Source organism: Chenopodium quinoa, unplaced genomic scaffold (genome assembly GCF_001683475.1).
Source record: "Chenopodium quinoa cultivar QQ74 unplaced genomic scaffold, ASM168347v1, whole genome shotgun sequence".
Lineage (NCBI taxonomy): Eukaryota > Viridiplantae > Streptophyta > Magnoliopsida > Caryophyllales > Amaranthaceae > Chenopodium > Chenopodium quinoa.
The window spans coordinates 1835446-1847500 of NW_018745003.1; the positions used below are offsets into that span (position 1 = coordinate 1835446).

The window sequence follows — 12055 nt, forward strand, 5'->3', positions numbered from 1 at the left end:
TGTTGAAGTGGATCCAGAAGTACTCGAAGACTCAAGACATTGGAGCACGTGCTGCTGTTCATATCTTCACTAGATAGGATTTGCTATAACTAGAGGAGTGGGGGCCCAGATTGTATCTCGGCTTCCCACTAAGTTTTTATAGGTTGTATGACTTTGTCTTTTTTTAGATAATAATAATTATTATTATTATTATTATTATTATTAACTTAGCATTTTGCTAGGTACTTGGTATAATGATATGCATTTGTATCTGTAGATTAAATAATTGGTTACAACAAAAATTCATGGCACACTGATCACATTTTCTGACAATAATCATCCAAAAAAAGATGACTGTTTGTTTAATTTTTATTTATAAAAGTCATTTGGGTTAGGGGTACATGAAACTGCTATGAGTTGAGCATGTGAACGGCAGGGCACAGTCATAATATCGCAATATATACAAGCACGGAGGTGCAAGACTATTTAAGAAGGTTATAGAGGTTATAGTTGTACAAAAGATAATAGTTGTATAGTTGTATGGTCTCCAAAAAAAAAAAAAAAAAAAAAAAGATAATACTTGCATAAAATTTCAATAACCAATGCAATTCAAATCATAGTTTTTTTTTTTTTTTTTTTTTTTTGGCAACAAATACCCTTTTTGGTTTTTGTATACCGACACCGTGAGTCCATGACGAATTATATACTTTGTACAACATAAAGTATTGCCTTGCTAGGTGCTATTGTGCTAATAACAATAATTATAATCTTAGCTTTAGTACAAAATAATTCCAATACAATGTACAAAATACATGTATAAAAGCTTGTGAGAGCTGTGTTATAGTATTGATTAAACTTACCTATAGTGAGCAAAAGACTGTAGCTAGGTTCAAATGCTTCTCATTTTTTATTTTTTATTTCATCCAAGATAATGCCATAGGTTTGAAGTCTAGTACACTTTGCAAATGCAAAACGTACAGAGTAATAAATATTTGATAGGTTTATCTTCAAAATAAAAGCTCATATTTATATCAATTTTAAATATTTTGTTCATAAACTTCTAGCAAACTCGAAAATTACCCAAATATTTCAATAATAAGGTATTTGAATTTGTAACATTGCCGAAAATTTACAGAGCAATAGTGACCTACCGACCAGCCCAAAAGAATCCTCAGTCAAGTTATTTAGGGTTTATTATGTTCACCTTATTTTCACTTACTATTTCAGGTTTAGTAAGTCTATATAAGTTCAGATAAGTTCAGTTCAGGAAAAATAAGTTTTGTTAAGTTCAGTTAAGTTCGGATAAATGAAAATCAGGTGAATATAGCACACTCTAAGGGCCTTGTTCAATTAAATTAATATAAGTTCAAATAAGTCAAGTTAATGAAAAAATTCTGAAAAAATAAGTTCTATTAAGAGTTACTCAAATTCAAAATACAACTAAAATAAGTAGTGATATTCAAACTATTACTACGTATATATAATCAATTTATATTTGCTATCCCTGAACGTGAGGAGATTAAAGCTTGAGGCAAACAAGTGGTGATAGTACTAGTATTTAAAAAAAAAAAAAAAAAAAAAAAAAAAAAAAAAAAAAAAAAAAAAAAAAAAACAGATACACACACAAATACATACTCATTAGAAAAAATGGTGAAGATATAATAAATACTTGTGTGAGGGAAATTAATTAAGGGGAGCGTGGCAAATGGCAACGTTAGGAGAAAGGTTAATCATGTGAATTCAGGAGACGTTACTAATACTGGCAATTCCATTGACTCTACTGAGCTCCTATCTTTTGACAATTGGCGCCTCTACTCTCCCAATTCTATCCATATTTTTTTAATTATCTTTTCTTTTTAACGGCCAAATCAGCCCTTAAATGGGCTAATTTATATGCTATTTTATGTTCTCCATATGTTTCAAATTGAGAGAGTTTATTTTATTTTTATTTTTTTTTTTCTCCACCTGTTTCACCCTTTGGGCTAATTTGAATTCGGGGCTTAATTTTGAGTGGTTAGGTTTTAGTCCCCTCCCCATTGTTGTTGCGAAGGATCGAACAGAGAGTTTATTCTTTATGCTTACTTGGTTTAGTAAAGAAAGTTTTGACAGAAAATGAGCTATTTTGACCAATATAATACATATGGTTGAAACATACACTATAGCTGTTTGGTAAAGAGCTAATTGTGAATTTGTGTTCAACCCTCTAATTTCACTCTTTGATTTAGAAATTACCATATTTACTCTTTATATGTATCTATTTCACGTTGTACAAACACCTAACACAGTCAGCTAGTTAAAATGTCCAACGCAACTAGCAGTCAATTAAATCATCAAACCGTGCTAACAACTATCGGTTAATCACCAAATAGAGTCCTCCGTGATTTAAACAAGTTTTGGAGGATTTTTTCAACCCAACAATCGATATGTGGCTCAAGGTTACTTTTTTTAGTGCAAACACAGTAGCCCAATCTTTGTTAGCTCGAGTAGCAATAACTGTAAATTCGCCCTTGAGGAGCTCTTTAACTAGGTGCATTTGGTTAATTTAATACTTCGTAGTAAATAATCCGGTGAACACAAGTGTTTTGAAGTAGTGTTTGTAAAATTGTAATACTCCATTTACTATCTTTGTAATTTTCAAATTTTGTTATCTCATGTCAATGATAAATTGGAGTATATTTTGCGTTAAACCGTATTATGTGTTAAAATTCTAGATAACATTTTTAGATTAATATATACCCTTTTCCTTTTAATAATGCAAGAAACGCGAATTTTTGACAAAATATACTATTACAATGAAAATGAAATTTCAATGCTGAGAAATATTTAATAACGTGGTCCTTATCATTAGTAGACAAAGACTTCACTAATAAAAATGATTATGATGATAATTACTGAAGCAAACAGAGTGATACATGCATTACAAACGAATTCTTAGTCTCCATTTGTATGAATAAAGCTCTTTAGACGCGTAAATTAAAAAAAATTTGGCACTTGTACAAGAATTTAGAAGAAAATAATAAACCAAAAAAGAAAAGGAATTTTCTTTTCTGAAAATGCTAACCAGCTAATTTCTTGGTGTATAGAGGTCTATTAGTTCTTGGAATGTTTCATTACCATCTCCGCTAGTTAGTAGTGATAAGACTAACAAACATGTATTATTGGCAATCATAATTCTAACAAATTCTCTATAATCATGTGATTAGTTTATTTTAGAACATTTCATTACATGTTTGACTTATTATTACTATTATTAAGGATTATCAGAAATTACTATTCAACTCTACACTTTTTATTTTTCATTTTTTTTCTAGTATCTAAACGTGAAAATTTCAGCCTTTGCATGCAATTATATGATTGGACAGTTTTTCACGACCGAATTGTTTTAGGGGGCCTAACTACATGAACCTTCTAACTTATTTCATGGAGTAAGCATTTCTAACCACAATTTTTGTAAAACAAAAACAAATAATGTTCTTTTAGAAAATAAAATTTGGTAGTCAGATATTTTAAAAAATGACGAGCATAGTTAACTTATCCTTTCGATCGATAAAGCCGATAACAAATTTATAGAAATTATATGGACAGACTGAATTATCATAAAAATGCCACCTTTCTAAAAATTAAATTCTTTTCTTCTCCTTTCGGTTGGAAGGGGATTAGAGTTATGATTAGATTTTGTCTTAATATCTAGGTAGCTCAAGTTCATAATTCTACTAAAACATTTAAGTAATGTACTCATAATTCTACCTAATCAAATTTATCTAATTAAATTAAATGAAAAGGAACAATATTTTGTCTGCCTTCGGTTGGTCCAATATTATTCTATAATCTCATATTCCACACACCCTTAACTTCCAAGAGCTTTGAATACCAAAACCAAAGCTAAAGAAGAAAAGAATAAAGTCGCCAACCTTATACTATAAATAACTATATAATTATAATTTAATTAATTAGATATCAATGAAGTACCCTAAAAAAAAAAAAAAAACTACTCCCCCTAACAAACACGTCCTTATTTTTTTTTAAAAAGAAGAAAATTCAAGTGGGCTTTGAGCTGTGATTTAGCTGGCCCTTGATGTAATATTTTCTCTCTCATCCTCACTAAATATACACATACAACTCTCCTCAGATTTCATACACTACCTACATTACATAGAAACCCCCAAAATTTTCCTTACATTAATAAAAAGGAAAATTCATTACTTGAAAACACAAAAACAAAAACCCTTCTCTTCTTCTTCACCTCACAGTCCTAAATCAAAATCTCCTCTTTTTTTCTCTCTCCTCTTTTTCTTCTTGTTTCTCTCACTAGACAAGAAAACAAGAACAACCCACATTATTTTTTTCAGATCTCCATTTTCATTACCAAAACTAAAATCAGTGAGAGAATTTGAGAGCAGCTCACTCTCTTTTCTTATATCCTTGTAAAAAAGGAAAAAAGAAGAACAGTTCATTTGATTTTATAATTTATTTCTGGGTTGTTTTATAGATGTCTCATATGAGATGATGAAGAAGACAACCCATATTTCAAACCCTTTGTTAATTTGTTCTTCTTATTTTGTTATCCTTCTAAACATTGTTTCTTTACTATCGGACACCTCCTCGGCTTTCATCGGAAATGGGAGGCTCAGCGAAGCGGAGGTGAGTTACATTAGCCGACGGCAGCTTCTGTATTACAAGGATGAGTTCGGTGACAGAGGTGAGAAGGTAAGCGTCCCGCCTAACCTGAGTTTCGCCAACCCAAGGTTAAGGGACGCCTACATTGCTCTTCAATCGTGGAAGCAAGCCATTCTATCCGACCCATTTAACTACACGGCTAATTGGGTCGGATCCGACGTATGTCATTACACAGGTATATTCTGTGCTCCGGCACCAGACGATCACAACATTGAGACAGTTGCCGGCATCGATTTAAACCACGCAGACATCGCTGGCTACCTCCCGGAGGAGCTGGGTCTCCTCCGGGACTTGGCGTTGTTTCATATCAACTCGAACCGATTCTGCGGGACTGTCCCGCAGAGGTTCCGCAACATGAGATTGTTGCACGAGATAGATCTGAGTAATAACCGCTTTGCTGGGAAGTTTCCGAGAGTGTTGCTCTCTTTACCCAGCTTGAAGTACCTAGATCTAAGGTTTAACGAGTTTGAAGGAACTGTCCCACGAGAGTTGTTTGATAAAGATCTTGATGCCATTTTCATCAACCATAATCGGTTCCAGTTCGAGCTTCCGGATAACTTTGGGAACTCGCCGGTGTCAGTGATTGTTTTGGCGAACAACAAGTTTCATGGGTGTGTACCTGAGAGCTTGGTTCACATGGAGAATTTGAATGAGATTATTATGATGAATAATGGGTTTAGATCTTGCTTGCCGAGTGACATGGGTTTGTTGCAAAATCTTACGGTTTTTGATGTTAGTTTCAACGAATTGATGGGTTCATTGCCGGAGTCGATTGGTCAGATTACGACCTTGGAGCAGCTCGATGTGGCGCATAACATGTTCTCCGGGTACATTCCGGCTAGTATTTGTAAGTTGCCCAACTTGCAAAACTTTACTTACTCTTACAACTTCTTTACCGGTGAGCCGCCGGCTTGCTTGCGGCTACCTTCGACTAGTGATAGACGGAATTGCATTCCGAAACGGCCCGTGCAACGCTCTGCTTCTCAGTGCAGAGCGTTCTTATCACACCATATTGATTGTAGCTCATTTGGGTGTGGTTCATCTACACCTTCACCTTATGCTCCAACTTATCCTTCACCACCTGTTGTTGTTTATCCTTCACCGCCTCTCATCTCGTCTCCCCCTCCTCCCGTGTTTTCGCCTCCACCTCCACCACCTCCCGTGTACTCCCCACCACCGCCTCCACCTTCTCCACCACCGCCTTCACCTCCACCACCACCTCCGCCAGTTTACTCCCCACCTCCACCCCCACCACCACCCCCACCACCGTCTCCACCTCCATCACCGCCACCACCACCACCGCCAGTCTACTCTCCGCCGCCACCGCCACCCTCCCCACCTCCACCTTCACCCCCACCTCCCTCGCCTTCACCGCCACCGCCTTATCTATACAATTCACCTCCCCCGCCCCCGCCTTACGTTGAGCTTCCACCCCCACCAGCACCATCATCACCGCCGCCTTGTCCTGAACATCCACCGCCATTTATGCCTCATCCTTCGCCGCCTTATGTATATGTATCACCACCCCCACCTTCGCCGCCACCCGCTCCAACCTATGAAGGTCCATTGCCACCCATCTTTGGATTGCCATATGCTTCACCTCCACCCCCACCTTTCTATTGATTCTTTTGTTGAGATGAAAATTCAAATTCTCTTTCCTCTAACTTCCCCTCTCTTGTTGAAAATCATGATCACATTCTTAGCTACCATTATTACTATTACTAAAACAACTATCATTACATTTTACTATTTCGCTTCTTCAATTGGTGTTTTCTTTCGGGCAATAAAAGAGGTTGTTGTAAGCTTGTATCATAGCTTATATAGTCGTCTTGTATCAACGGCGATGACAACGACGGCGAGAAATCAACAAAGAAGTGAAAAACAAAGAGGAGGAAGAAGTCTATATTCCACAAAATTCATTCATAAATTGTTATGGATAATCTGAGTTTGTCAAATAAAATTTGGTGCAGCGGAAGGTCGAAAAAAGAACCAAAAAATTCTAAAAAAACAAAAAAAAAAATTAGAAATTGCAGGGGATAAGTGTATGTATAGGCTTTTTTTATGCAAAAATTGAGGAAACAATCATAAATGTGGATGGATTAAGGGGGAAATTTGCAGCTATAACACTTATCCCTGGTGTTGCTGCTGCTGCTATGTGGGTTTGTTATTAATTTCTTTTTTTAATTTATGATCATACCTTTTTTTTTTTTAATTTCATTTTGATTCTCCATTTATAGTATAATTTTGGAACAATTTTTACTTTGTATCCATTTTTCAGAATTCATATCACTTTTGTCTCTCTTTTCTTTCATTTGTTAATTTGTGTTCTTCATATTTCTTGCAGTTTGTATAGTTCTTCTAAAATTGGATTATTTATGAAACGCGTATATATGTGATTGCTATGAAAGTATGAATACAGAAGCGATTTCGATATGGTTATTCATAAATGCATGATATTCTGCAGAATTTTGCAACTTTAGTTTATTGTTATAGTGCTACATTGTCAACCAGAAATTGAGCACAAAATTGGGTGCTCCATTTTTAGTCCAAGAACTAAAGTCTACATCAAATTTCCAAGATTGGGAATCCACATGGGGGTTGGTTATTTGGTGATCCAATTCTTTTCACAACTTGGATCAATCTATTTTGTTCTAGGATTAGGACATTTGAGTACATTACATACTCTGCTAGTTGTTTACAGCTCTTCGTGTTCGCGACTATAATTAGTGTATTTTTATTCAATTCATTCTCTCGAGTGAATGCGAAATGCGATATGATTTAGGTGAATGATTAAGGGGGAGTAACATAAAGGGTGTTAGTATAGAATTGTGATCTGGTGACCGAGGCGAGCGAGGGAAGAGAAATATAAGTAAGAAATGAAATACTAAATCTTGTAAACATATACAAGTACTAGTAGTTCTGTATTAGAGTCAGAGGTTTTTAGGTTAATTAATTAGATTAGTGTCACGAGATCCCACCATTATTTGTTCAAATTTCAAACTTGTAGTGAGTAGATAGTTGGCCTTAACACTCCTTGCTTCAACTATACACTTTAAACACCTCCTTGAATTTCGGGAAATTATGACCCCTAGAAAAGATACAGAGAACTATGGTGCACATTTTTAAAAGAAATCTTGGCATTTTTAATCTTTTTTTCAAAGGGTTAATTATTCTTTAAATCTTCTTTTTAAAATGGTTTATCTCTAAAAAGAAGTTACGCGTAGATATTACAATTATGAGTTGGGTTTGAAATTATTTACGAATTGAAACTTATTTTTACTTTTATGAGTAATTAACTTCTTATACTTTGCCAATAAGAATGCTATTGCTTTTGATTAATGTCAATACAAAGGGTTAATACTCTCCTAATTTTTATTAAACTGAAATTATTTTTACTTGTTTTTTTAGACAATTTTTTAACTTGATGTTACGAGTAGCTTCTTATACTTTGCCGATAAGAATACAAATGTTCTATAAAAAGTCCTCTAATTTTTTTCTTTTTTTTTTTTTTTTTGGTAAATAAAAAGTCCTTTAATTACTCAATGCCTTTGAGTTTTAATGAAAGTATGAATCTTGTTTTTATATGTGAAGATGTATTGATTATTAAAGTAGGAAATGAAATAACGTGAAAGAGTTCACAAGTGGAGTTGTAAAAAGTCATTGCTTTCATGTTTTGTTGTGCTCTTTAGGAGAGCATTATAAGGGATGGCTAGGTAGTGAAGGAGAAAAGCACAGTACAAAGAAATATAATAAAGCAAATGGTTTTCAACAATTTACCGACAAATGGGGATGGGAATTTGAGAACTTAATTTTTTTTTTTTTTTTTTTTTTTTTTGGTAGGCTGATTGACGTCTTCTATTTAACACTTGTCATCAATCAGTTATAGAATAACAAACTAGCTAAAATGTCCTTTAAAAATACACAAATTAAATTTTTAGGTAAAATAGTTGTACTACGTATATTATTCAATTCCCTAAATTTCGTGTGAAAAGCACTAAAAAAATTCGTTTTTATTTCGCAAATTTTAACTGACATAATGTTAGCAATGGTGATCTAATAATCATCACAACCTACTCACATTTAAAACAAAAACTGATGGTAAATTTTAATCAGACCTTAATCCTAACAGTTTTTAATTAATTAAAAGGTATCACTAACCACACCAAACCATAAATCCCTTATAATTGAGTAGCATCATAATAGACAATTCTAAGTATAGCATATAATGGTTAACAATATCCTAAAAAGTTACTTATAGCAACCGCACCAATTATCAAGAGAGAGAGAGTCTACTTCACAAGTCTAAAGAAGGTTCCATTCCAAAATCATATGACAATTGAAGAAGTAGTCTCTTAACCTTATAAAGTGTAACTCGCTTTTCTTTTCTCAATATGGAACACTTATATGTGTTGTTTGGGAAGTTTATAATTCAACAAGTTAATTACCTCTTATTTTTACTAAAACGATTAATCATACATTATACATATGTACCAATACAACAATAACAAGTTCTATGATTAAAATTTGAGAGTGTTAGTTAATATGGGAGTCTAACTAGCTAAGACACAGAATAAACATTGAAAAAAAAAAGGCCGTTAAAAATGGAGCGGGCAAACGACGCACCACCTTATCTCTCGTGCAACTGATGATCTCTTTGAATAAGTCACTGCTGTCCCCCCACTAATTAAGGGGCAGTTGGATTTGCCATTCACTATTTCTACTTCTACTATTTTGCATGTGACCTCTAAGTTAATTACTCCTTCAAATGTCTTTTTCTTTGCTACAAAATATTGAAGTATAAAGGTATAATAAACCATGATTATATCAAATTACGTTACATGGCTATGCAACCCTATCACAAGACAACCTCGGATTAATAAGAGAATTATTAAAAATTGAACCAAATAAAAATTAATTTTTAAATTGTTTAATTAGTTAACATATAACTGATTGCGATACGTATAATACACAACGGTTGTCACAAATATTATTTGCATTTCATTTTCCTAAATCTTTCTTACAAAGTTTTTGTAAAGTTGCGCTAATGGTTCTAAGCCGGCATTGGGCAGAAAATTTTGCCAAAAAAAACACAAAGAAAAAAACGTATTATTATCTGAATTAATTCTTTTTTGAAAGAAACACATTAGATAACTGAAACCACATGCATTTTTAATTTGCAGGTGTCGCTTTTTCACATAAAAGAATGATAAGATAATAGGCTTTTATTTTATTTTCCAAATGAGATTGAACATGACTTTGTTATCATTTCTAATCATTTGTCTATATTTGATGTTAACGATCTCCGATGTGAACCTTCCTTTGCTGCACAGGATGATACGATAGTCATCTTATAAGTTGGTAGAAAAAAATTCACAAAGTTTTATATGTGGTTGACCACATTGTCTGATTGAGGTTAATCGGTTAGAAATTATTTAGTAAAAAATTACTCGGTCGATTAGGGGTTACTTTGTCAAGGTTTACTCAATTGGTAAGGAGTTAATACTCGGTCGATAAAGATTTACTCGGTCAGGGGTTACTTGGTCATGGGTTACCCGATCAGTATTTTAATGTGTATCAGCTGACCACACAGAAAACGCGCTGATATCTCCGAAATATCCAAAACCCTACGAGTACGTATTTGCATATTTTTCCCACTTTCCACCTCTTAAATAAATAAATAAATAAATAAATAAATAAATCTTCCTTAGAGTTGACCGATATACCAATTGAATGTGAAGAACCGTACAATGAGTTTAAAGACGAAATGAAAGTTGACCGATATGAAGTAGCACATAATGTCCATGATGCAATTCAGTTGTTCTTGTACTTACTCAAGGTTAAATGCAACCTCTTTCAGTAAACGAATCCTAAGAGTTAATAAAAATATTCAATGATGATGGTTATGCTCACAAATAATTGATTCAAAAAAAAAAAAAAGGTACAACTTTTATTTTGCGTTATTACTCTATCTCGATTATCAACAAATCTTCATGTGATTTGCTAACTGATCAAACGTTGGTTAATTGTGAGTATTATATTTCACAAGTCCACGGTGAAAAATGAAGCAATAAATTTGTATGTAATTCAAAATGGCTACTTAATAATCGGTTTGAAGGTTAAAGCCGTTAAATAACATCACTTGTTATTTGATCTCTGATAATGGGGTCTTGTTATAATCTTAGGTTTCTCTCTATCTTCAAGATGTTATAAAATAAATGAAAACAATACAACATGTCATGTCTAATGAGAAAATAAGTTTATAATCGAATTTATGCTTACTTTACAATTAGAGCGAGTTTCCTCGGCTCACCATTAAATAGACCCCACACCATATACGGAAAAATTAACTCTATGATGTATTCGTTTGGATTAAGCTTATTGTTTTTGAGTTTTCTTTTCAAAATAGCTAATTTTTCATTATTAGTAGCCTCCCTCGAACATTTTCGCATAAACAAAAAAAATCCATCTGTCTAGTGAAGAAAAAACTAAACGAAAGAAAGGGGCCCTAAAAACATAGCTTACCACATGGGTTGTTAGATTATTTCTCCTTAAATTTTAATATCATAGAGTATATATGATGATGTTTGTATAATCATACAGTATATTGAATGATGCATATATTTATATATACAATATAGTTTATTTTTCGTATATTATAATTTGACTATTTTTTGTTCCAACGCATTCACATAAAAATTTATTACTACTACTGTATATCATTGATTCTGTGTATTCATGTAACGTAGCTACTTTCATACATTAAATTTGTAGGCTCATCTTACAGCCTGTGAGTGTGAGTTAGTTCGAATAATTTAATGCTCTCTTTTTGTAATTGGTGATGCTCATGCTATTGACGTCAACTTATGTTTGGTCATGTACTAACCACTTTATTCATCACTTTGCATTTACAATTTTCCATTTACTATTCATATTTTAGCTTAGAACCGTATCTATCTTTATCTATTTAACCCTATACCATACATCTACTACTGGTAATAATTGTTATGCTTTGAATTTGTTTTTTTGGGCATCATGCACCAAGGTGGTTTTTAGTCTCTGAAGAAGTAAATTAAAGCACCTGTGAATAATAAGTAAAGCATATGTGAGAACGTTACTTAGTTTACTACTTTGTATCGAATTTGTATGAACTTTTAATTTGAAAAGATATTTACCGTAGTCCTTATATGTTTCTTATTACGGAGTATAATGCGCGCATAATGAATAAATAATTGTGCGACAATATTAAAAAGGGTAGTGTTGTGCGACAGCGGAAGCAAAGGTCGTAAACAAACAAGAAAACAATAAAGAAATTCAATGCAAACAATAAGAACAACACCAAGAATTTACGTGGTTCACTATCGATGTGATAGCTACGTCCACGGGCACCGAGATCGAATGA

At 33.3% G+C, this 12055-nt stretch overlaps 1 protein-coding gene across 1 annotated transcript; it reads left to right on the forward strand.

The window, feature by feature from the left end:
* The first annotated feature begins 3853 nt into the window (after nucleotides 1-3853).
* LOC110707816 (leucine-rich repeat extensin-like protein 3) lies at nucleotides 3854-6956 on the forward strand. The gene has a single exon (XM_021885863.1). The coding sequence runs from the start codon at nucleotides 4483-4485 to the stop codon at nucleotides 6277-6279; it is 1797 nt and encodes a 598-aa protein (XP_021741555.1). The 5' UTR covers nucleotides 3854-4482; the 3' UTR covers nucleotides 6280-6956.
* Nucleotides 6957-12055: the final 5099 nt, after the last annotated feature.

What these genes read in the sequence shown, in the direction of transcription:
- LOC110707816 (XM_021885863.1), top strand. Translation starts at nt 4,483, where the DNA reads ATGATGAAGAAGACAACCCATATTTCAAACCCTTTGTTAATTTGTTCT.